The sequence below is a fragment of the Girardinichthys multiradiatus genome, chromosome 7 (genome assembly GCF_021462225.1).
Source record: "Girardinichthys multiradiatus isolate DD_20200921_A chromosome 7, DD_fGirMul_XY1, whole genome shotgun sequence".
In the NCBI taxonomy this organism is placed as follows: Eukaryota; Metazoa; Chordata; class Actinopteri; order Cyprinodontiformes; family Goodeidae; genus Girardinichthys; species Girardinichthys multiradiatus.
The window spans coordinates 35,059,114-35,086,937 of record NC_061800.1 but is presented as its reverse complement, the minus strand read 5'-3'; the positions used below and the strand labels follow the sequence as shown (position 1 = coordinate 35,086,937).

The 27,824-nt window shown below is 39.5% G+C and overlaps 1 protein-coding gene across 2 annotated transcripts in view; it reads right to left on the bottom strand.

Moving 5' to 3' along the window:
• LOC124871493 (ephrin type-A receptor 6-like) overlaps nucleotides 1-27,824 on the bottom strand; it is a 286,960-nt gene that overhangs the window by 29,103 nt on the left and 230,033 nt on the right. For both annotated transcript variants that reach the window (XM_047370840.1, XM_047370839.1), the window contains 3 exons: nucleotides 17,424-17,548; nucleotides 13,950-14,112; nucleotides 10,518-10,626 (listed from right to left, as the gene is read on the bottom strand). In XM_047370840.1, coding sequence (XP_047226796.1) covers nucleotides 10,518-10,626; nucleotides 13,950-14,112; nucleotides 17,424-17,548 — 397 coding nt within the window. The remainder of the gene's footprint in view (nucleotides 1-10,517; nucleotides 10,627-13,949; nucleotides 14,113-17,423; nucleotides 17,549-27,824) is intronic.

Sequence of the window (27,824 nt, the reverse complement as noted above, 5' to 3'; positions counted from 1 at the left end):
GGGATGGACAAATAGATGGATGTATGGAGGGACAGATGGATGGATAATAATGAACAAACAGATGGATGTATGGAGGGACAGATGGACAAACGATGAACAAACGGACAGACGGAGGGATGAATGGATGGATGGACAAATTATGGATGTATGGAAAGACAGATGGATGGATAGATGGGTGGATGGATGGATGAATGGATGGATGGATAGATGGGTGGATGGATGGATGGATGGATGAATGGATGGATGGATAGATGGGTGGATGGATGGATAGATGGATGGTTAGATGGATAGTTACAACCTTTAGATGGGATATGTTATAGAGTCTGGACATTTTCCAAACCCTGTCTTATTGTTACAGACTTAACCAGACCTGGACAATATTGAAAGAAAAAGAAAGATACCCCTGATATGAACCAGATGGTAAAAGTAACTAGGGGATTGTTAATATACCTCAGAGGCAATTAAACTATACATTCACAAAAACACACTGCCATATAATGAATTTATATCACACCCTTCCTAATAAAAACACCTCTCCACAGGATCAGACACCAGAAGTACAGCCTATAGAGCATAATCACTTTCAACTTTATCCTAAAATACAAACAAAAGGTAGAGCTGGAGCCAAACAAAGCACACTTTCAACAATTTTAAAGATGTAAAAGAAAGATATAAACAAAAACACACACACACACTCACTCTCCGACCCTAAAGGAACAATGACAAAGACTGCCATGTTTTCAGAGCATACTTTCATTGAAAACATGTAGTTGTGCACAAGCTCGTCCTCCTGTGTATGAGCGTTAAAGGTATTTATATCAGCATTGAGAGACTGAGAAACAGACAGCAACAAACAGAACACTGCTGGCAAGGAAAATCTGGAAAACCTTTAGATTAGATGACAGCATCTGTAAAGGACCTCAGAAGATTTGATTCAAAGAGATTCTTGCTCTGAAATTAAAACTGAAGAAAGCATAAAGTAGTCTACCCTGCATGAATCATGTTCGTAGGAAAAGTGCTAGGATGTAAGGGCAGCCAGGTAAGCCACAGTTGAAATGTTGTCTCTATATAATTCTGTCTATTGAGAGTTTTTATAACTCTCAATAGAAGTATGTATAGTATTTGTAATAAAAAAAGAACTGCTGCAGCAAAAAGCTTGTAAAAGCAAGCTTACCTTGTGCCATAGTGTAGTTTTAAAGCTTTTAAATTAAGTTTTCACTGTTTTCTTTACTTAGTCACTTTTTGTATGTGGGTTTGTTGTATAGAAAGGGATGCAATGGTGTAGTACATGTCGGTATGGGCCTTTTGGTTTTGCACAGACGTGCACCAAATTAATACAGAATATTACCCAAGGTCCAATACAGGTTGAGACCCTCAAAGTTCTAATGAAATAAATTATGTCATAATGAAATTTACCCTGGCTGGATGTAGTGGTGGAGACACTGAATAAGTCACATTAACAATAATGATTCGTAAATGTCCCTAACCCTGCTTTAAAAAGAAGGTTTAGACCAAACCTGTACCTGCTCAATTCAGCTGATTTATAAATAGAGTGATCTGACAACAAGAGGAGACCGAGGCAGGAGAAAGTCACTTTTTCCTCCAGAATGAGGAAAAAAATCTGCTACCAAACAGAAGAAGGAAGTAGAAGGAGGGAAAATTAAGTGAGATGCAGCTGCTCACTCATGTCTTTGAGAAGTGAACAGCAGCACAACTGAACAAACACACACAGTTTGAATGGATATGTCTCAGAGTGAAGGCAGTACAACATAGCTTTTTTTTTTTTACAGCAAAGATCAATTACTGTCATAAATGCATATGCATCATAGTTAATACTGCCAATCACTTGACACTGAGATGTCATGGACCTTGCTGTAATACCAGTTCAGATTAATGTCTTAGCTCTTTCTCAGTGATCAATCATTACACATTTAGTACCAATGGACGTCTTGTAGTCTAAGGGATTTGATCTATCTCAAAAATTGCAATGATGGCATTGGTGCAAAATGGCAATACCAAATAATCTATCATCTTCATAGAGAGGTTTAAAATTTGCCAAATGAAACAGAAGAGGCGAATAATCCAACTTTAAGGCCATTGTAAGTCATGTTAAAGGCAGAGTTAATTTATTATTTTATAAAAATACTTGATCTTGAAAAAGGTCTGTCTTATAATTATTAGCCCGTGTACTGAATTCAATTCATCTCAGGGATTGCCATGGATAAATGGATAATAAAATCCAAAGTTAAATAACTTTACAGTACAATATGTGGTAGAATACAAAATAATTCATGTTGGTTTATTACATACTGTAGCAAACATATATGCTAAACCTTCCAGTAATGATGTAACATAAAATAGCTGTATTAAAAAAAAAACTTTTAGAGCTCATTAATGATTTTGGAAAAATAATGAGCCATCAGTCAGCATTTATAGAACTGAATACTCCAAATCAATTTATTTCTACAACACATTTGTTCAAACCCACTTACAGCAAAGGCTAAACTCTAATCTTATCATCTTTATATACAAATCTTCGTCTTTATTTTGTTTGTTATACCAATGGGAAATGTACATGTGGGGGAAATTAAGTTAGCATGGGTCCTACCAGGATGTTTCATTTATAGGGCTCAGGATATCATGCTACACCCCTGCAAGCTACATTAATATCCAAAAACTAATTAGTCTTACAATTAATAAAAAATCTATCTGAAGGTTAAATTTCTCACTTTTCCATTGAGTGCTCTCTGTCACATGAAGGATGCATGAGGAGATTTCTGTGTAGGACTATGATTTCTTCTGCATCGGTGCAAAAATACTCCACCATTCAATTAAGTTATAAAAAAATCAGGTGAGCTAGTAATTAATGTAATCTACAATAATTTTTTTTATACAATACATATTACTCACTAATAATTAGCCTAAAAGAAGGAAATGTGAAATCCAAACCAAACATGGAGTGCTATCGCTAACTTATCAAAATACAAATTGTAAAAGGTAAGGAAAATTTTAAATATTAGTAAATGAACATTCAAATGCCATTGGCCAAAGAATTTTAATTATCTGGAGCTTAATACTTCCTTCGCCTTTCAAAAGCTTTATGTTGGCTTTAGGTATGTAGCACCAGGTAAGTCGAGTTTAATTACCAACTTAAGTCTGGATCCCTCACATGGTAACAAAACCAGTATAAAGAAAAACAAACTAGATGCAAATACAGCTGCCATCAAACAGCACCTTGCTAACAGTTTTACACACATGCCAAAAGTACTAAAGTAGGATAGGATAAAATAGAAATACCCTTTATTGTCTCTCACTAGGGAAATTCAGGTATATCAGCAGCAAAGTGCCAGGGAAATGGAAGCACACAGATACAAATAAGATACCAATATCAGTAAAAAAGTAAAAAAATAAGATGAACTGTACAGTAAGATTAAACGTACAAAGTAAGAATAAAAAACTGTACAGTTATGAAAAATAAAGATACTCAGATACTATGAAATGTGCAAACTGATTAAAATAAAAAACAATGCAAACCGTTCTCTACATTAGAACCCCATAAAAAAGGTATTTAGCTAGCAAACTATATCTGTTTTAAAAGCAAGGATAAGCCACAAAAAACCGCAACCGATCCAAATCTTCTGCTATTCCCTTACTACTGATGGTAAGGCTAATCTGAGAATACAAATTTTCAAACCGTTTTTATTTGGTAAGGAATTTATTCTGTTCCATACTTTGTCACTGTTGAATACAGCATAATAAAATATTCACCTTAGCTTGTTTTTATTAATGCAATCGTACTGAAAAAGTATTAAACCTTGATTTTTAAAGGCCATTTCACCCCTACAGCTAGCGGGTTGAGCGATTAAGACAAATAGCTTCAGATATTGTAGCAATGTTGTTTCTAGATATCACTGAGTTTTTCTCCGAAGTCCCACCATGATATTGCTGTTGAAATAGTTTTTGTAAATCACTCCACTTCTGTTCAAATAGGTTTTTTTTATTGCAAAATTAAGGTATTTTGAATCAATTAGGGCATAAATATGTTATTAGTGATCATCAACTTATCTCAAGACCACACATCTAGTGTTTTATTAGCCACAATGAAGTCTAACCTCAACTTTGGGGACCTATGATTTAAGGAATGTGTGTTTTGGTTCGGCACTAATCTCAATTACAGCTTTTAAAATGAGGGGAAAACAACATTTTTGTTAATCAGACTTGGTTTCCTGTTAACTAAAGGTTGTTCAGTACCTTTATTTGAACCTGGCAGGTCGACTAAAGTATTTAGAGTTGTGTGAAGTGGAGGTGGCACTGCTGCAGAAAGGCAGCGAGATGGAAAATAATAGTATAAAGAATGAAAGGTGCTTTGAGCCCTCTCTCAGAGGCCGTATCACTGATGAATTTTAAACTGTATTTTGCAAGTGGAGGACATAATTAATGACCATGTGCATGAGGGACGCTCACTCCCACAAGTGGATCCCGCTAATAAAACTTCTCATATTTCATCATTTATTAGATAGAACATATAATTCTACTGCCTGTTTCCTACAGAGACAAAGTGTATATAAAGATGAACTAAGTTTTACTTTTAGTTGATGGTTGAAAACTCAGAAGTTAACTTTGGCAATTTGTCCAAATTTTCTATTAAATAATGATCTATGTACAGTGTTTTAAGTTTTGGCATTTAGACACAAGGGCTCACAGAAATCTGCACTAAAAACACAGACCATACTTGACAGCAGGATTAACTCTGTGTTGATTTTTAGTTGTTCCACAAGGTTTTTACCGAATGGGAATAATATAACAAATCACCAAAGACATGCTTTAAATGAATGGCAGCCACATAGGAGAAAGGAATCCAGAGGGTTGACCCAACACCCAACAGAGACAGGGCAGAAACAGAAACAGACAGCTCCCACTGTGACACTGGCACTTCAGTGGAGAGTCCTGTCTTCACTGTCACTGCTGCAGACAGGGCTGCCTCTCCTGCGGCTCTGTGGATTCACACCGCTGTGATCCAGACTGAACATGCTGCTTTCCTGCTGGAAATGAGCTGATGGGGCTTATGGACAGAGGACAGTTGTGTTGGTATAGTGTTGGTTTTTCTGCTGGTATGGTTTTAGCAAAATATAGATAAACTTCATATGTTCACACAAAAATCATTAAAAAAAATTAAATAGCACCAGGAAATATAACATAACCTTTATGCAGATGACATCCAGATTTATTTATCAGTTAAGTACCACATACACCTTTGCTACCGGCTACGGTGGCTCATTAAGTCCAAAGAGAGGTATGTTTTCTGTAGCTGGGCTGGTTCGAATTCACAACATAAGCAAACCGCACCAGAGTCCATTTGGAAGCGGACCGAGACCACCTCAAAAAGTGGGTCTCTGTCTGGTTGTTTATTCCAGTACAGGGATCGCTTGAGTGTATTCACACCTGCACAAAAGGTCCTGGCTAAGGGTGAAGATGAACTCTTGTCCGTTTAAAGCAGATCAAAAGTGTCAGGTGTGAATACACCCTTAAGAAACGTGAATGTAGATGTATTTTAAATCATGCTCAACCTGTGAAAACATAACTTTTAACAAAAACGGACGCCTAGGGCAGAGACATGCAGGGTCATAAAAACATGTTTAACTTGGAGCATTAATCAAAGCATGATAGAAAAGGTTTGAGGTGAAAATCTGCACAATGTACAAGAGGAAAAAGAGTCTGAAGAAATCCTGGCATGATATCGTGTGTGGTCACAAGATCACATGTGAGCTGCCTCCTCTTTGAGGACTTAACATAATCCGGGTTGCCATATTAGAGCAGGTGTCAGAGGAGCCACAGGCCATAGGTTGCCAGATTGGGTTTTGGCTAAGTGAAGTTTGTGGGATTCTGGACACTGATAGACAGATCTGATAACACGGTTGGGACCACAGGCGGAAAGGACAAGAAGGGGATTTGGAAAGCAACTGTTGACCTCTGTTGATGGGGTCAAGCTGTTCATTAAAGAATTGGTGGCATGTGCCTTTATCAGCCGTTTCCAGTCCCCTCCACTGATCCTCTTTATCCGCCTCTGTCTCACTGGGTTTCATTTTGTTCAGAGGCCTCACACACATACAAAGACAGCGATCACACAAAGATTTTGGCATCTCTCAGTGTTCTCTGGCCTGCCGAGCACAGTTACAGTACATATTGGCTCGCTCTTTGCAATCCTGCAGAGCTCTGTAAAACAGGCTCAGGGACCTGATCAAAGCATCAGTGCAAGTCACACTACGTTTCTTTTGGACAAACCGAAGAAGACATGAGAAGAACAAAAACATTTGCACAGAATGACACATAATTGTGAGCTAACCTAGCGCACTATGTAGACCTCCTCACCGTGCTTGCATCTTAACAGTTGTGACACCTTTGCTTTCACACAAGTTCACGGTCTTTAAATTTCACATAAACACATATAAATAGAGGCGCTTTTCTGAGGACTTCAGGTGTTAAACCTTCCTCAGCCCCTCTTCCCGGTTCGCTTTCAGAACCGTATGACTGAAAGCTCTCATCTGTCTCAGGCAGCGAAACAACATTTGGAGCTTTTCTAAAAGTGAGACAGAGTGAAAGTCCTTCCTACACAGGGCAGAGGGATTGCAGCAATGAAAGAGCTGAATAACACTCCAAATACTGCCGCCGCTTTTAGATGGATTCAGTTTAAAAAGAGAGGTCCTTCTCGTGGTATAATGTAAAAAAGCCTGATGGGCCAGCTTTAGTTATTGCACCTGTGTGGTTTTTCTTAGGTAAACACACACAGACAGTACATTTAAAAAATGAGAAACTCAGTGTAAGTACTGGCTGTAAAACTACTAAATTGCAATTATATATTTTATTTCCAATCATACCAACAATAAACAGGTACAGTTTGCAAAATTTACAACTCATTCAACATATATTAGAGCTAAAACTTACTGTAACTTACACAGCAAAAATATTTCAAAGGTTAAGCACTGCTTCAGAACAATTTTAACCAGATGGTCTAAAGAGCAAGCCAGTATACAAAACCTTCAGATGTACAGAATGCACACATTCACTTTCAGTCAGACACAGGTTAAAAAATGATGTTATGCATTAGGTAATCTGTTTTTATTCTACAAGGTGGTATAAATGGAATTATCCCCTTTTGCAACTTCAAGAATCAACACAAATGTCAATGTGAACAGTTTAAGAAACGGTGTTTAACAAATTTTGTTAAAATTATGATGATTTACAGCTTGCAGCTAACAAAAACACAACATTTAAGATTAGAATATTATAGACCAATAAAAAAACAATTGTAATACAGAAATGTGGGCTTAATCAAAGCATGTTCAATACCTCCTTAAAGGTTGCTATTTTACTTAGTTACTTTTAAACTGAAAACAAACCTCATCAGAACACATTCTTTTTGTACATGATTTTTTTTCAGCACTAGTGGTCTTTATTTTTTAATTTTTTGATAGTGAGCTGACAGAAAAGGGGTGGAGAAAGGGGAAAGATATGCAGGCAAAGGTCAACAGGCCATGACTCAAACCCATGACGACCTGCATCAAGGACTAAGACCTCTGAACATGGGTTGAGCGTTTTACCCCTGCACCACTGCAAGGGTAAAGCAACCTGGGATTCCTTTACACATCAGCAGAGTCAAAAGCTGAATGTCCCCATATCTATCCAAAAGTAGCCCAGACCAAGTAAGTGCATTGCCAGCTTAAAGTTACGGGGCAAACCAAAGAAGTCCCTGCATTGACATTAACTGGCAGCTACCCAAAAGTAAAATGTCCTTGGATAAAAGTTTTAAGGTCAAATGATGCAAAGATTTAAGTATTTGGCCAAAATGGGGAGGAGAATGTTTGGAGATGTCAAGGTGAGCATGGTGGTAGGAACATCATGCTGTGGGTGGGTCTGCACTGGTGCATCGCAGAAGCAGATGGAACATAAGCAGGCCCACCTCCTAGTTCTTCATGTCAATTCAAGAGCTAGATTGTTGGAACCTGGACGCAAGAGAAAACTATTTATTCTGTTAGAAGAGTGGTTAAATATCAAGATATAATTGTGCCAGAAGCTTAATGAAAAAAAGTGCAATCAAGGTGCAACCTGCCAAGTGAAATTATTTTTAAAGTTCATTAAAGCTCTTTATTGTGAAAAACTTCCATCCTGGAAAATGAATGGTTTAAAAAAATCATTAAAAGCTTAAAATTATGACAATATTCACACAGATAATGAATTTAAGTTGAATTCTTGCTTTACACAAAACAAAAAGCTTTTACAAGCCAGCAATTAAGAGGCTTAAACAGAAAACATATTTTCCTAGTGACAGACTTGCAAACCAACCCTTCCCTCCTAAAAAAGTAACAATTATACTTAAATTAAAACTGAACAGTTGTTATGAATTTTCACAAGGTAACACGAGGTTTGTTTAAATTAATCTCATCATGTTAAATATTCATATTTGCCAGTACTGAATCCTGAATGTTCCACAATTTGAACATGTTCTAAAGCTTGAGACCTTGGCAAACCTTTTTACCACCCACACAGGTGTTTTCACTCTCTTTACATGATTAGATCTATTCAGAGGCTCAACTGGCGTGTCTCTGATTCTTCTATTTTCTCAGAGAAAATGAAAAAAATGTGTCACATGTAATCCCTGAAATATTATCTCCCTAATGAGGGTCCGGTGCAGAATGGTCTGCATATTATAAGAAAAGTAATGAAAAGAATGAACAGTTCAGTGGTATAATTTTTGTGAGTTGGTTCAATCAGAGAATAGAAAAGCTTGCTTTAATTTTGGGAACTGGTAACAAAGCTTATTCTACTACTTCCAGGTCCATTTCTTTTGTAAGTTTGCCTTCTATTTTTAAATGGGTTTTAGTTTGGAGCAAAAATGTCTCCTATGGTGGATGATAAGCGCAAATTATTACATTCCTAATATTGCATTTCATTTTGTTTTTGAATCAAGCAACAACATATTTTATTATAATTACAACTGTAAATGCATATTTCTCTGCATCATTTTAATACTGTGCAGATAATGTTCTATAGTTAAACTGACAGAAATAGGAAAATGCGTATCACATGAAAAATCTGTGTTTGAGTTTATGGTGTTCCATTTATTTTTCTCCAAGCTGTTCACCAAATCTTCATATTCACACCTCTGAAATAAAGTGAGAAAAATGTTAATTCCCACCCCCCCTTCACACAGTTGCACATCACATATTCACATAGATGAAAACAGATTGGCTGTATGTGCAAGAGTGTGCATGTGCTTGGATGTCTTTCAAGTGTTTTGACAGATATACCTCTCCTTTCTTCTGAGTTTTTATGTACCTGTGAGCCTGATTCCTGCACAATAAATTATTGTACTTTCTATGTTTTAGAGTAGGCATTAAGCTTTGAATTTTATATAATGCAGTATATCACAATATAATTTACAGTATATTTTCTTTTAAGTTGACAGCTGAAACTGAATTCAGTACACAGAAACATAACAATGCACACTATTGAGACGTAGACCAAAGTTAAGTATGAAAGACGTTTCATTGTTCATATGGAAACATTTTGTGTCTAAAATGAGATGTTTCCATTGATTAGAGTCTGAGGAAACTGGGTGCATTTCCTGATTTGACTGAAAAATCCAGAGAGAATTGTAAAGTGCTTTTTACCACCAAACAATGTTCTTTTCACTTTCCTATTCCTCATTTAACAAAGGTTTGACCAGGTAACAGCAACTTATTATTAAAGCAGATTTAACCAGGTTAGAACAACATATTATTTAAGTCTACTTGTTTGCAGTTTGCCGCAAGCCATGTAAAGGGCAGAGCAAAGTTGAAGAAGAAGGTACTCTGGTCAGATGAGATCGAAATGCAACTCTGGCCTACAAACAAAATGCTGCGTTTGGCAGAAAACCAACACAGAACATCAGCATAAACTTACCCTCCCTACAGTGAAACATAGTGGTGGCAGTATGTGGGCATGCTTTTTCTTTTAGCTGTGGCAAGAAAGCTGGTCAGGCTTTATGGTTGGATTGAGCTAAATGCATAGCAATCCTAGAAGGAAACCTGTTAAAAGCTGCAAAAGACTTGAGACTGGGAGAAGTTCACCTCACAGTAAGACAATATCACTAAATCACTAAACATACAGCTAGAAATGCAATGGAATGATTTAGATCACAGCATATTCATAAATTCAAAGCCCAGACCTACAGTTTGGACTACTTTGAGTTAATCAATTGCAAACAATTTCAGTAAAATGCATACAGGTTTTTGGTTGTAACGTGATTGTAAAAAGGTTCAAGGGGTTTGCATTATTTTGCAAGACAACAAATCAACACAAAAGCCAAACTGAACCAAAAGCAAATATTTTCTCCATACATGTTTGTAGAAACTTGCTAAAACGGAAGGATTGTTTCCAAGCTTATACATTAGAAGCACACAGATTCAGACTTGAAAAAATCATGCAGTGGACTGTTCCTTTAGTATAAATGAAGCCCAAAAGACTATAATTCATCTTACCTTCCAGTGATGAGGAGGAAGAGGGTGAGGATGACAAGAAGGGTGAAACCACCGACCGCTGCCGTTACAATGACCAACACCTGGCCTTGATCGGAAGCGATGTCTGAAGCTAAACGTTTTGGAGTATGGGTGAATGCGAGAAAAAACATGGGTTGACAAAGAGAGGATTGGGCCATTAGAGAACAGGGAGAAAACAGGAGGATCGTAGAGATAAATGAGCAGTTTAACAAAGAACAAGTAAATAAATACAGTAAAACAAAAGTCAGAAGGGGGAGAATTGTAAAGAAAAGGGAGAAAAAAAGACTTTTTTAAAATTTCATCTAGAATCTTCCCATGCATAGGCCCTACACATTCCTTTGATGGGAAGCTATTATTGAGAGATGTTTGATCAGCTCTTTGTAAAACCAAAAAAAAAAAAAAAAAAACCTGTCAGCTTTTCGTGCCGGGATGATTCATTTGCCTGCTGCTGGTTAATTAATTTTATTCATTCATGAAATTGTGATTTAGTCCATGATGATTTGTTAAAATTGGGCCCATTTGATATTCATGATTTTCCTTTTTCTGTGTCTTGTCAGAAGGCTAACGAATCCCAGATAATTGAAAGATGATTGCTATTACCAAACTTATTTCTATAATATTTCACGCTTAATGAATATGAATTGGAGATCGTGGAGCATGGTGGAGAGCATGGTGATTAAGGCTTGTGTGGGTGTATCTAGGTGTAATGCCGAGAGCATGAAAAGCATGTGTATGGAATGTGTCCCTTTCACTTCATTAAAAAAATTACATAGCCCTTTGAGGGAAGATGAGTAAAAGCGATTAGTGGTCAGATTACATATGACAGTTTTCAGTTTAACACACTCTTCACATCTAAACAAATGTGTTAGACTGACTGTGCTGGAATGAGATCTGTGTGTCTAGGAAAAGAGAGGGGAGGCAGCAACAAGAGATGAAAAACGAAGGACAAAAGAGAAACAGACAAAGAAGGAAGTGAGAGAAACACGTGTAGCTGGACAGAACGAGTGCAGTGACACTGACTGGCAGGAGGACAGACAGACTGACAGAGAAGGAAAAGGCGGCAGGGGCCAAATATGCCTCCTTGTTCAGATAAAAGGCCAGGCAGTACAAAGACTTGGCCGTGCAGCTTCTGATCTGCAGATAAAGCCAAACTGCAGCTTTGGAGGCAGAGGGCCACTGTGAAGCCAAATCACCTCTTTCTCAATAATACCTGACCCAACATAAAAGGGCAGCTGGACCTTTGTATTTTATGAGCATGCAATAAAGCTATCAGTAAAAAAAAAAAACACACAAAAGGAAAACAGGAGTAGTATCAGATTCCCTTGATGATTTCACTCAATTTTCAGTTGCTGTTGCAAGTAAAACTGGGGGTTAAAGGATTACTCTAAATCAAATTCACTCTCCAGAATAACCAGTAGCTTAGCTGTGAAAAAAATACAAATCTGTTTTTAGGCATCTTTAATAACAATAATGAACAGTTATAGAAACATACTTAATATCCCATTGCCTTAGAAATTTTGTTTTTGCTTATTCTCCAGTCAAAACAAATATCTGCTTTGAGCGTCACCAGGTGAAAGTAAGCAAAGCTACAAAATGAGGGTCATAAAAGTCAGCTCACTCAGTGGAGAAAACTGTTTGCACAGATCTGTTATCCATTTCCTGCGAATTATTCTATTTCCTCAGTTGAGTAAATTGTATGCACAGATTTGTTTACAGAAGTCATCTGTTTGACAATATTTGTAGAAAGATTTCTTTTTTATCTGTTTTTGTAGCTGATTTGCTCACTTTGCTTAGTCTCTTAGTTTATAAGAGAACGTACCTTTAGAAAAACGTTGGTGTCTTAAATTCTGGCAACATGTTTGGATGACTGTTTGGTAATGCTAAATAACCCATGTGTATTAAATTAGATTTTCTCATATTTAATAGTTAGGATTAGGTATTAGCGAGTACTCCTATGGTATAATAAGCTCGAGTAAACAAGAGCGTTTCATTATATCAACACAGTTGCTAGTAAATAATGTAAAATATTATTTGTTATGGTTATAATAGTGTCTATAACATTCATTCTCTTTCTGTGTTCTTTGTGAAAGTAAACGTTTCCAGTCAGCCAGATATGTCTTTGCTTTAAGTGAAGGACGTTCAACCAAACTCAATTGAACCATTCCTCAAAGTCTGGCGTCTGCTTTCTCTAATATTTATTATAGCAAATAAGTAGTAGGTTGAATATTCTTACTTACCGACTGAATCACCTTTACACAAACAAAGCATTTTAAAGCCACGAGGGAAAGCTTTTGAAGAGTGAACCAGACCTAGGACATTACAGCCTGATTTTAATAAAGTCAAGCTTTAGCAGGAACAGTGGTTGGGAAATATCAACAAAGTAAAGTGATTGCACAGATATTAGCAGAGAAGTGTCTGACACATAAATGTCTAGTGTGATTTTGATGACACTAAAGTGAATACTGTTTGTTATTAAATAGTCGTACAAATTGCAGTTTGCAGACCATTGGTTACACCTGCAGTGTTACATTTTGCCATTTAGATCTCCCCTTTTAGCTCCACACTTAAAGCCCAGATTATCTTTATGTCTATAAACAAAGGCTTTTGGTGTGTTGTGGTTTTTATGTATTTATTGTTTCAATATAATCTTTCATATAATGTTATTTTGTACTGATTGTGTAAAGTTTGAGTAAAGTTGCTATATCCATCAACAACCAGAAGAGGCCATAGCCCTAGCAGATCCCACTTCATGATTTAATGATTTATATATATATATATATATATATATATATATACATATATATTTGTATATTACTGCAAGCAATACTCTTACTTTTACTCTAAAATTTAAACTTAAGTAGGGTTTTTAGATAGTTGAATGGATGATTAGATAAAAATGTAAAATTTATTATAATCATTTAGAATAATCCCAAATTATTTTCATTGCTTACCATCTTTTCCAGATTTTATTCAAAAAGTTACTTCTGCCTTAAGAACTTCGTGATCTCACCTGCACTAGACAAGTCTATTATTTGTGACCTTCAGGCTGTCAGCTTGCCTCGGTGCTCCTCCAGGCAACATGAACTGCATTTGAACCTGAACTGCTGTTTACAGCCAACCCCTCATACCTCGGACTTACTTGTATAAAAGGGGAAATAAAAATAAAAAAACAGTAAAGATGAGATTTTAATGAAACATTATCCGAGAGCGGCCATTTTGGTCAAAGTGAATGCAAATGGAAATCTCTTGCCTTGATCAAGACCATCAGTTTCTTGATTGACTTTGTGGAAGTTGTTTTGTCCAGAAAAAGCGAAAAATAATGAGGAGTTTATCTGATAACTTCTGCATATTTTACCTTAAAACTGATGCACAAGTTTATATTTGTAATATTTGGAATAGAAAGTGTGTACTCACAGTCACCTGTAGTTTGGTATTCACATTTTGGGGAGTAGGAGCTGTATCCACCAGCTGTACGGGTACGAACACTGAAGACATACCAGGTTGCTGGTTTTAAACCTGAGACAATAACACTGGGAGCCCTGGTGCGTGTTGATGAGTAGCTCAACTGCTCTTGATCCTGAAAATAAAAAGAGGAGTAAGGATAAAAATTATTTTAGCAACTGAAAACAGCTTTTTACCAGCTATACATGCTCTGTTTAAGGGATTTCGTCTTAATCAATTTGGTCATTTTAAACAATCTTTGCTCTTTTACAGCAAGGTTTACCTTAATTACAATGGCAGTAAACAGTTTTGTCAAATTACTGTCACATTCACTGCTGATCAGTGACAGATGTTGATTGCTGGAGTGGCGACAAGAACTGCCTTCTAGGCTATGTTCAAGTTCGCCTTCTGATCCCTTTTGGGAATACAAATGACAGGAAACAGATAATTTTAATCAAAAAATTTGATAACAAACACATTACCAGATGTTCTGCATACTAATTGTTGCTGTGAATAGCTAAGTAGAAGATATCTGGGAGACATTAAGTTGAAGATGAGACATTTTATTAGACTTTTAGGCAATATTGTACATTTATATTCACGGATTTAAAAAGACGTTAGAAAAAAAGACCTTTTGGAAATGTGTATTGCAAGTACTTGTAAACACTCTTTTTTATAAGAATACATTTTATGGCCAGCTAAACGACTTTCAATTTTGTTAGGGAGAATTATATATTTCCTAAAATTATGAGATCTTTTACATGCACCGAAGCATATTCATTATTTCATAAGGATATTGACTTCAAGGCACTGTGAAAGTTACGGCAAAACCTTTACTTCGAAATTCTTAAGGGAGGCACATGTATACTATTGCTTGTATTTCTGCTTTAGAATTAACTCTTCTCTTCATGCACTTAAATGAGCATGTCATTTGTGCTCAAAATTAGATGATCTTCTGAAATTCTTCTTTTTCCGAGGCTTTTTTCCTAAGACTCAGTATTTGCACTGTGCTTAAAACTTAATCAGCGCAGCTCAGTCCTAATCTGCTAGAAAGACATTTTATTTTATATGCATCAATTAAAGGACATTTTATTTAATTCTGTGATGAGTAGATAGATAACATTTTCTGTGATGGTTGTGTTTGTGGAGATGCAGTTACACAGTAAGGCACTGCAACTCCACGTATACCTTCTGATAATGCAGAATGTCTTTTTTAAACAAACTGTGGTTTTTATCCAACCACTGTTTTTGTTAAATGTAATTTATCGCTTACATTTTTAACTGAGAAAAATGCAGAGTGCACTTTGCAATCTTCTTTTAACCTTTTGCTGAACTGTAGTGATTAATTATTTGAATTTTCTGAGTCCTAGGCATCAATTTGGGGGATGATTGTGGATGTTATGACTAAGTGTTAAAACAAGGTCTAAAAGGTCTTTCAATTAAACTATTTCAATGGCGAACATGAAGCCATAAATAGTTGTTTAAAAGCTAATCTAATCCTAGTTCCCTTTTTAAAATATGGTTTTACCTCATTTTGTAAGGTGCTCAATGTTTTGTATGAAGCCTTTAATGCCCTCTTAAAGATTGAGTCATACCATTGCAAATGTGAATTTAATTAATATAGCATATTTTAAACTAGGTTAAGTAGAACAAGTTTCTTACTAATACAAAAAAAGAAGAAAAAAAAGATAAAACGAGCAAATGTACAAAGATAAGGCATAACATTATGTCTAATAGTGTATCGGCCACATTTTTGCTTCAAAACAGCACTGACCCACCTGGAATTTAAAATAGGTGAGCTTTGGTATCTGACACCAAGATGTGAGTATCAGATCCTTTAATGCCGGGCTCACACTGAACGCGGTGCAGATGCGGTGCGGTCATGCTGCAGAAAGCCACTCACACTGCGCTGCGGACAGCCCGGCCCAGCTACGGTTCCAGCTGCGGAAACGGCTCTCCCGAGATCAGACGTTTACGTGGGTTCACATGCATTCTGGGAGTTCACGCAAGAACTACCCCAAACATTAGCAAGTCTCTCATAAAAAAAACACCGTATTTGGCTGTATTTTGACCCCGTGTCACCGGTTATGAAGTAAAGTTCAAGTCTCGGAGCATGCAGGCAAAACAAGAGAGTATAATCCCTGTCTGCTCCTTTCTGTTGCTATCCCTCTATATGAGTAAGAGCAGCTATGCGTTTCGTTTTCTATGACAAAACCCGTTATTCATGCGCATAACTATCCTTTTTCATCCTCAAATAGTGCCTTGTTCCATTGTTTTTCTGTTTTTTGTCGTTTTGTTTACACTAGTCAAGTTAGCGTATGTTGGTGGGTTGATTTTTTTTATGAAATTCACCGGAACTCTCTCCTGTCTGGGAACAGTCTGTTTTAGAGATGCAATAACCCAATTGTTTAGCTATTTCAGTGGGACTATTATAAACTTTTCTTACATTTATATGCTGTCCAATTTCTCCTGCTTCTAACTTTGAGGACAAATTGTTCACCTTAGGTATCAAGTGCCATGATGAAGAGGTAAACAATATTATTCACTTCACCGGTCAGTGGTCATAATGTTATGCTGAATTGCTGTTGAAAAAGAGGAAAACATATTTACCAATACTTTACTATTTACCATCAACTTTTACTACACATTACTATTTACTAGGGATGTCCTGATCTGATACCAAGCACTGGCTTAGAGTCCTGATCAGTGCATTTCTAAAGACTGGTATCGGACTTCCTGTCTAATCTCAGCTGTCAGTACATGTTATTGTTCTAGTGTCTGTGATTTTATGTCTGCCACCCCCTAACAAAACATGGAACTTTATTTTTTACAGCAAATAATAAAAAAAAAACATTCTATTTATCCCTTTATGTTGACGTTCATATTGGAAGAGAGACAGTAATGGCTGCTGCACCTTCCTGTATGTCTGTGCCATGTGATCTGTCATGCATCATGAGCCTAGAGAGCTGATGTTATTGTAAAGGGCTGTGCCAAGTGCAGCTGAAATCCTCAATAAATTGTATGACATTCAGAGCAAAGATCTAAACTCATGAAACAAGAGAATAACTTTTATGGATTTTTTGTTTACACCCCATTAAATGGAACTGCATTGAAATATAAGTTAATTATCAGAGAGTCATATAAAGAAAAATTGAAAATATGCCAGCAGTAGCAAAATGTACAAAAACATCATCAGCAGGAGTAAGACATTAGTTTATTACGCGCTTTACCTGTACATGTTGTGTCATATTTTACTGCACATTAAAGCTACTATGCTGATTGACTTTGTACCATTAAATGTCTACTCTTCAATGACTGGTATCAGAAACATTTCATAATGAAGGTGCATGCCACAACTCTTGTCATGCAAAAGAAGAGTGGAGTTATTTATTCAGCTTAAAGATTAGATCATCTGCCATTATAATTGTATGCAGCGTGATAGTCTACCTTCTCATAATATTTGACTTCATAGTCAATGATGGGAAGTGTTGTTTCTTCAGGTTGCTGCCAAGAGAGAGCGATGCTGTTTGGAGAAGCCCAGTCCTTCTTTACGGCGCCCACCAGAGATGGACCTGTTCAGTAAACACACCAAGCAGACATAATTTATTGTGTGCTGACTCTATTGACATTGGTGATAAAACTTTCTAAGGCTGCGTGTTGGGGCTATTGGGTAGAAAGTGTACACAGAGCATGACTGTGATCAGCAAATATCAGCTGCAAAAATGAATTTATTTAACGGTATAATGACTACACGTCTCCACTTCAGTAAGTCAACCTTTCCGACAGCCTGGTCAAACAAAATTAGAAACAAAATGAAGTTGAAAACATTATTTTTGGCATTTCTCAGTAGGATCTACATATGCAATGAAAGATGTACATCAGTCTGCATCCAACCAATCAGAGTTAATGAGATAGACACCAATGAGATGGAAATGCTAATTCAGTTTTATTCAATATCCATAAGGTATGACTGCAACCTTATTGTTATTTATTATTGTAATCAATAAATGGATTACTTTGAAACTGATTCAGATTAAATCAGATTTAATATCCATACAGCTCCCCTTGCACTTTTTCACCTATAGATTTTCATGCTAAAACCAGTAGGTAGGTTTGTTGGTAGGTAGGTACCACCTTTGTAATTGTTTTGATGACCATTTTTATGAAATAAGGAGATCAGGTCTTTATTTCTTTTCATTTAAAAGAGATGTGACACAGGTCATATTTGTTTCTTTACTTTTTTGCACATCCCTTTCTCTATTGTATCTCTCAAACATTATGCACAACTTTTAAGTGTTTTTCAAGACCAACTACTTTACATTCTCAACAAGTCTATCAAAGTTTTTTGGTTATGGTGTTACACTCCTTCCTGCCAACTAGGGATTATAACAGTCATGGTAAAACAACATCATGTATTATTTTATTGGGATTGTAGGTGACAGACTTGAAACACACAAGGGACTGAAGCTCAAACTCCAGACATTCACTTTTAAATCTTGCCACAGATTCACAGTTAGAGTCATGACTGGACTTTAACAATGCCAATCAACCACATGAGTATTTTTAGATCTAAACCATTCCTTTCCTAGTTGCATGTTTAGGGTCATTCCCCACTGAAAGTAATCATCCGGACCAATCTCAAGTCTTTTGCATCCTCTAACAGGTTCTTATCCAGGATTGCTCTGCTTTTAGCTCTATCTACTTTTATACCAAATGTGACCACTTTCCCTGTCCTTGCTGAAGAAAACCACCAGTGTTTCATTTTGGGGATGGTGTGTTCAGCGTAATGAGAAGCATTAGTCGTGCATCAGTCATCCGATCAGACCACCTTTTTCCAAATTCTGCTGTATCCCCTACATCAGGGTCATAACAGGTGGTGTCAGGTACTGGTCTGTGGGTCATTTGGTACTGAGCTGAGAGGGTGTGGTCAACATGACTAAATTTGGCTTTCTATGAAATATGGCTTTTTTTTCAGTTTCAAATTGGTTAAATTTGTAGAGTGCACAAAAACTAGTCATGTTGAGAGATACCCCCAACTGAGCTGTGTATCCCTGCAGCCCCCTCAAAGTTATTCTGGTCCTCCTAGCTGTTTCGCTCTTTCAGGTTCTGAGGACACCCATGTCTTGGTTTGCAGGCGTGCTATACTCTTTCCATTTTTTGATGATGGTTTGAACAGTGCCCCTTGAGATCTTTAAAGCTTGGAATATTGCTTCATTATTTAATCCTGGTTTAAGCTTCACCACTAGTTTCAATTGAAAATATGTTTAACAAAATGTGTGTCTTTCTTGAAGTGAACTGCTTTATGAATTTCTTCTGGATAAAAAGTGCATTTAGCTCCCAGGAGAGGCAGGTCGGCAGATGAAATAGTCTCATTAGTATATATTCTATCATCTGAAGAAATAGAGAGGACTAATTATATTGATATAAGTACAACAATGCTTTTCTCATACAAACTGGAAGGCAAACTTAACCCTAAATGAATATTTTCATGTGTCCAGTTAAAGATATTTTTGCAGATGTGACATTGACTCAATCTGAGTAATTTAAGCTGGGAGTTTTGGGATCATGGAAAAAGCAAGACATCTGGGAAATGTATGGTGTCAAAATGTAAGGAGAAAACATTAATGGAGAGAAATATTAGGGTAGGTCATAGCAGGTTGTCAGGTTTGAGCTTGTTAGATGTTAAAACCAGTGCCACATGTTATGGAAGTTATTATATATATATTATATATATATATATTATCTCTTTAGGCTTCCTCTTTCACTTGACATCTTTAAAATGTATAATCACTCTATAGTCAGCATGATAAAAGAGTGAAACAGTGAGTAAAAACCGGATAAAAACAATTATACTGCTGTTCACATAAATTAAGAAAACAATTAGTTATCACCTGCTTTTGTCTTCCTTATGTCCAGGAATAGCTGTGTGAACAGTATTAAAATTTAAAACTTTTATTTTTGGGCCTATCTAAGATATTAAATTACAACAGCATACAGGGAGAAACTACAATACACTGTATTCTTTTAGGATAAAATCAAATCTTAGTAGAAAGGAGTCGCTCCACTGCATTTTCAGAGGTGACAAATAATTTGTCAATTTGTCTGTCCTGTCTGGCAGGGTAGCTCTCAGAATTGTTGTCTGAGTGCAAAGAAGAAGCCCAACAGATTTATTTTCACAAGTAAAGAATTACGGCTATCGCTATAGTGCTCTGCTTGATATATATCTAAAAAAAACTTTATTAGAAACTGTTTTGCGATTATTTCAAATGCAATGAACACAGAGACGGAAATAAACGGAAAAAAATAAGCAGGGAAGGGAGAGAGGTGGGGCAAAAAAGGTAAAAGGGAGAGAAAGAGATAAGAATAGAGCAGAGAAAGAAGGTTAAAGAGAATATAAGATAACACCCTAAAAGACTGCTTCTACACCTGTAGAAATGCATATATAACAAGAACGTTACTAAAAAGTACACGGTACTAATTCATGCCAAATGTATTTAGTGGCAACCGCAGCTCAACATAGACTGTATATCTGTCAACAACTGAATCTAAACACCTGTGGGTGTAAGTGTAAGCGGGCTTGTGTATATAAGGTTTCTCCACAAGAATTTTCAATAGCGGGTGTGAGGAGGCACAGACTTGCCCCCTAGGACCCGAGAGGAGATCGGAGCCACAGACATCCAAAGGTCCCTGAGAGCAGAGCATGGGAACCCCCGAGAAGAGCGGAGGAGAGCCCGAGGAGAACCACCCGGCAGGACACAGATGTCGAACAACCCCTCGCTGGCACCCTACAATCCGCTGCCCCGACACTCCGACTCCCCCAGACACGACAGCAAGTGGAGCAACAGACCACCAAGCCTGCCCAAATATCCGGCCAACGCTAGCTGTCCCAGCCTTTCCGTCCATTGAGAAGCAAAAAAAAAATATATAATAATAATAAAATAACATAAATGAAAATTAGAAAATAAAAAAGTAAATAAAGTAATCATGCACCCATGCCAGCCGGGTACCCACAACCAGGCCAACACCACAAACCCGGAGGCAACCCAGCATGCCAATATATATCCCCCGGCATGAGGTTGGATCTGTTGACTTCAGTGTTAAGAATGCGTATGCTTTGTTATTTGTCCAATGTGTCTCTATTTTTTGATGTAATCGACTGGCAATCTGTCGAAGATGTAACAAGCCCCCTGCTTACTGACCTCTGGAGATAGGAAGCAGTTTCCCTGTGACCTTGCTAGGATAAAGGAGGTCACTTTTACCCATTTGTGTGGGTAGACAACTTAACCTATTATCTGTGGTCAACCTATAACACAACCCGTCTTGTGTTAAATCAACACAGGGCCAATCAAATCACTTTTGACTCAGGGTCAGCTTAGCAAAATTACTCAAATTGGGTTCCTCAAAATTTAGTAGATTAATCAAAGACAAAACACTTTAAAAACTACGTGAATATTTTTCACATGGCTACATCTGAATTGAAATGCCTGCCAAACACTAAAATAAATGAAACCGATCAAACTGCAAAAAGTAACCCAACATGCCTGATAAAAAACTGGTAGTGTAATACAGAGGTGTAGGATCCATAAAAGAGAAACAGCCATATTCCCATTCTTAAATGTGTTTTAATGCATTGCTTTTCCTTAATAACCGGCACCTTAATAGGCTTTTTAACATTTCGTAAGCAGTCTAAAATGCTAGCAAAGCTCAACCAAGATAATGTCATGCGTGACTTGAAACAGCTTATATTATTAGCATAATCATTAACCTCTGAGGGCAGTGTGTCTGTGTCCGTAAGCCTACATGCATGCATGTGAGAGAATGTTTTTCTTAAAACAGCAGCTGAAGTAGAAAATAATTCCCTACTTTACAGGAAATAAAATAAGGCAAAGCTACTGACATCCTATTATGTGTTATTAATACATATTACCTCTAGTATGACCATTTCAATCCTTCTCGCCAATTCAAGATAACGGAGAAAATTCATCAGAGGGGATTTTATCTGATCTGACTGTAATAAACCACTCTGCTGAAGCCCCGACATTACAGGTTTTTTTCCCTTCTGCTGTCTGTGCCAGTTGGGCGCAACTGTGGTGGTTTCTGGTGAAAGTCATGCTGTGGATCCGTCAAACTAAGGCACAGCAAGACCACTGGCATCTGCTGTTAGCATATTGGCTCCCGATAGGAAACAATAAACAAAGCCTAAGTTTAATCTCTCTCTGACTCGCGGATTTAAATGAGCCCTCCGCTGCGGCTCACACATAATTCACAAAAATAAACAAGGGAGCAAAATGATTCCCATGAGAAGAGAGGACACAGGAGTTGAAAGCTGACAAAACAATATGTTTGCTGGAGACTATTGTCCTAGAAATGTGGAGGCTCACTCTGGATGTCAAAACAGCTCGTCATGAACATTCAGATTCTCCGTCCCACACAATAGCATGAGAAAAACAGCTACGCTTTAAAATATGTTTTTAATTATAACCTAAATTAGGAGATCCTAAGAAGATCTGTTTTAATCATATGTCTGCATTTATTAGCCTATCATTAAATTGCAACAAACACCTTAGATCTGACCTTGCATCTACAACAACTGCTTTTCTGCAGGTCCATTCAAAGTGTCCTTGCTGGACTATAACTCTAATTTAACTAACTTTTTGTTTTATGCAGATAACATCCAGAAATCTTCAAAATATGAGGAGCTTATGAGCTTGTCAGTTGTTATGCTCGAAACGGTTCTGTCAATAAATGTTAAAGTTCTTAAAATGTAATCTTGTTTTTTTTATTTAGAAATTCAGAAAGCTTTAAAATACTCCATGGTTAGTTGCAACGTTCAGTGTTGTTTAATAAAATGTTAAACCCTGAATGTGAACCATAATGTTTTCCATGAAATGATTGTACTTGTACTCGTACTCGTCGTCTTCCGCTTATCCGGGACCGGGTCGCGGGTGCCGCAGACTCAGCAGACTCAGCAGACTCAGCAGAGACACCCAGACGTCCCCCCCCCAGACACCTACTCCAGCTCCTCCGGGGGGAGCCCAAGGCGTTATCAGGCCAGCCGAGAGACATAGTCCCTCCAGCCTGTCCTTGGCCGTCCCCGGGGCCTCCTCCTGGTGGGACGTGCCTGGAACACCTCCCGAGGAAGGCGTCTAGGAGGTATCCGGTATAGATTCCCGAGCCACCTCAACTGGCTCCACTCGATGTGGAGGAGCAGTGGCTCTACTCCGAGCCCCTCCCGGATGGCCGAGCTCCTCACCCTATCTCTAAGGGAGTGCCCGGCCACCCTACGGAGGAAGCTCATTTCAGCCGCTTGTATCCGGGATCTTGTTCTTTCGGTCATGACCCAAAGTTCATGGCCATAGGTGAGGGTAGGAACATAGACCGACCGGTAAATCGAGAGCTTCGCTTTTCGGCACGGACCGGCACAGTGCCCCCATTACTGCGGCAGCCACACCGATCTGTCTGTCGATCTCCCGCTCCATTCTTCCCTCACTCGTGAACAAGACACCGAGATACTTGAACTCCTCCAGTTGAGGCGGGAACTCCCCTCCAACTTGAAGAGGACAAGCCACCCTTTTCCGGTCGAGTACCATGGCCTCGGACTTGGAGGAGCTGATCCTCATCCCAGCCGCTTCACACTCGGCTGCGAACCGCCACAGCGCATGCTGTAGGTCTTGGCTAGAGGGGGCCAGCAGGACCACGTCATCTGCAAAAAGAGACGAAATCCACTGGTCCCCAAACCAGACCCCCTCCGGCCCTTGGCTGCGTCTATAAATCCTGTCCATAAAAGTTATGAACAGGTCCGGTGACAAAGGGCAGCCCTGCCGGAGTCCAACATGCACCGGGAACAGGTCCGACTTAGTGTCGGCATTGCGGACCAAACTCCTGCTCCGCTCGTACAGGGACCGGATGGCCTCTAATAAAGGGCCCCCGATTCCATACTCCTGGAGCACCCCCCACAGGGCATCATGAGGGACACAGTTGAATGCCTTCTCCAGGTCCACAAAACACATGTGAACCGGTTGGGCAAACTCCCATGAACCCTCGAGTACCCTATAGAGGGTATAGAGCTGGTCCAGTGTTCCATGGCCGGGACAAAAACCACACTGCTCCTCCTGAAGCCGAGGTTCGACTATCGGCCGGACTCTCCTCTCCAATACCCTGGCGTAGGCCTTACCAGGGATGGTGAGGAGTGTGATCCCCCTATAGTTGGAACACACCTCCGGCCCCCCTTCATCCACAGCACATCCACATCAACTCCAGTACCATTGTTGTCTCCAACTAGAGCTGATTTTGACAAAATTTCCCAATTTCACCAAATAAACTGCAAAATCTTAGAAGAAATTGTACAGCAACTAAGCTCTTCTTCCTGCTGTCTCAATCTTTTACCCACAGCTTTCCTTAAGAAAGCTCTGCCTGTAATAACATCTGATTTAACACAAATAATAAACACGTCCCTTTTGTCAGGTATTTTCCCCCAGGCCCTAAAAACAGCAATTATCAAACCTCTATTGAAAAAGAGCAACTTAGACAAGCTGCTACTACAGAACTACAGCCCTATATCAAACCTCCCCCTTCATCAGGAAGATAATTGAAAAAGCTGTGTTTCAGCAGTTAAACAACTTCCTAACAATGACCAACCGCTTCGATGTCTTCCAGTCAGGCTTCCGTGCTCACCACAGTACAGAGACTGCTCTTGTCAAGGTGTGCAATGACATCCGTATAAATGCAGACTGTGGAAGAACCACAGTGCTGGTATTATTGGACCTTAGTGCAGCATTCAACACTGTTGATCATTCCATTTTATTAGAGCGCCTGGAAAACTGGGTCGGCCTTTCTAGTACAGCACTCAACTGGTTTAAATCCTACTTGAAGGACAGGGACTTTTTTGTGTCAGTAGGTAACTTTACATCAGAGAGCACAAAAATCACATGTGGCGTTCCCCAAGGGTCCCTCTTAGGGCCCCTCCTATTCAATATCTACATGCTCCCCCTAACTCAGATTTTAATAAACAACAAAGTAAGTTATTATAACTATGCAGACAACACACAGCTATACGTTACGATGTCACCAGGTGACCATGAACCCATTCAAGCGCTGGGTAAATGCTTAGAAGAAATCAATGCATGGATGGGCCTAAATTTTCTTCGGCTGAATCAAAACAAAACTGAAGTAATAATCTTTGGACCAAAGGAAGAGCATTTAAACGTTAGCACACAGCTTCAGTTAATACAGCTAGAAACCACCAGTCAGGCTCGAAACCTGGGTGTAGTGATGGACTCAGACCTGAACCTTCAGAGGCACATAAAGGTAGTAACTAGGTCGGCCTTCTATCACCTAAAGAACATCTCCAGGATTAAAGGACTAATGTCTCAGCAGGACCTTGAAAAACTAATTCATGTGTTCATCTTTAGTAGAATTGATTACTGCAATGGTGTCTTCACAGGCCTGCCTAAAAAGTTGATCAGAAAACTGCAGTTGATCCAGAACTGGTGGTGTCCACCACCGGGTTCTGGGATTGCCGCCACGACAGGCACCGCAGACCTTACGGCCGCAGCTACGGGCAGCAGTATCGACAATAGATGAAGAAAACACGGTCCACTCGGACTCTATGTCTCCAACATCCCCCAGAATCTGGTCAAAGCTCTCCCGGAGGTGGGAGTTGAATACATCCCTGGCCGAGGGGTCCACCAGACCCTCACTATGCACTTGGGCCTGCCAAGTCTGTCTGGCTTTCTCCTCCCCCAGCAGATCCAACTCACCACCAGGTGGTGATCAGTGGACAGCTCAGCCCCTCTCTTCACCCGAGTGTCCAAAACATGCGGCCGAAGGTCTGATGATACGACAACAAAGTCGATCATTGACCTCCTGCCTAGGGTGTCCTGGTGCCAAGTGCACTGTTGGACACCTTTATGTTTGAACATGGTGTTCATTTTGGACAATCCATTACTAGCACAGAAGTCCAATAACAAAACACCACTCGGATTCAGACCGGGGAGGCCATTTGAAGTCCCCCAGCAGAATAATGGAGTCCCTGGGAGAGGCACCCCCAGCACCCCCGACAGGGACACCAAGAAGGCCGGGTACTCCACACTACTGCTCGAGTACCTGGCCTACGGGCCGAAATGACAGTCAGAGACCTATCCCCAACCTATCCCCAACCCGAAGGCGCAGGGATGCAACCCTCTCATCCGAGACAGCTGAGCTGGGGGGCAACAAGCAAACCCACACCAACCCACCGCCTCTCCCCGTGGGCAACTCCAGAGTAGAAGAGAGTCCAACCCCTCTCAAGGAGATGGGTTCCAGTGCCCACGCTGTGCGTGGAGGTGAGCCCAACTATTTCTAGTCGATATCTGTCGACCTCCCACACAAGCTCAGGCTCCTTCCCCCCAGCGAGGTGACATTCTACGTCCCTAGAGCCAGCCTAAGCATCTGGGGATTGGGCCGCTGAGGTCTCCACCTTCGTCCGCCACCCAATTGTCTTTGCACCGGTCTCTCATGGTTCCCCCTGCAGGTGGTGGGCCCACTGGAGGATGGCCTCGCGTCTGTCGTTCGGGCTTGGCCCGGCCGGGTCCTGCGAGGATCAACCCGGCCACCAGGCGCTCTCCGGCGAGTCCCGACCCCAGGCCTGGCTCCAGGGTGGGACCCCGGCTCCGCCGTACCGGGCGACATCACATGCCTCAATATATTAGTCCTCATGAAGGATTCATGAATTGCTCTTTGTCTGACCCGTCACCTAGAGCCTGTTTGCCATGGGAGACCCTACCAGGGGCATTTAAGCCCCAGACAACATAGCCTCTAGACAACATAGCCTTTACAAAAAATAATATAATTCAATTTTCATATGTATTTTTTTTTTTACATTATTCCAAGTTCATCTCTGATATGCTGATCCTCTCCTCAACCTGAAGTACATGTTTTGGTTGACCACGTCAAATGGAGGTCTGATCACCTGTTCAGAAGGTTTGTTTGTATTCATTGTTTTTGATTGTATGCAGTGTTTATGTATTTTACTGTAAAATCCCCTCAACCCCCTCCCCTCTCCCTGCCTGCACTAAAGATCAAAGAAGATTGTAATAGGGTCTTCCAGCATCTGAATGGGAAGAAGGCTCCGGGTCCTGATGGTGTCTCCTCTCTCTGCCTAAAAATGTCCACTTACCAACTAAACCCCATCTTCACTCAAATCTTTAACAAGTCTCTGGGAGCTGTTCTCTCCTTCTTGAAATGCTCCACCATCATCCCGGTACCAAAGAAACGCACCATCACAGGATTAAATGACTACAGGCCTGTTGCTATGATGTGTGTGGTCATAAAATCCTTTGAGCGACTGATGTTGAAGCAGCCGAAGGACATCACACGCCCCTCGCTGGTCCCCCTGCAGTTTGCCTAATGGGCAAACAGGTCGGCAGACAGCAATCAACATGGGACAACACATCATCGTGCACCACCTCAACCACCTATAGGGACATACGTCGGGATCCCGTTTGTATATTTCAGCTCGGCCTTCAACACCATCAACCCAGACATCCTCCACCAGAAGCTCAGCCAGCTTACAGTGACGGTCTCCACCTGTCAGTGGATCACCAACTTCCTGACTGACTGGCAGCAACATGAGAAGCTGGGAAGCACCTTCTCCTGCTGAGAAACCATCAGCACCAATGCTCCCCATAGGTGTGTCCTCTTCCCACTCCTCTTCTCTCTGTACACAAATGACTGCACCACAGCGGACCTGACTGTGAAACTCCTGAAGTTCATAGATGACACCACTGTTTCTGGTCTGATTCTGGACAGTGACAAGTCTGCATAAAGGCAGGAGGTGGATTGGCTGGTCCACTGGTGTGCTCAGAACCA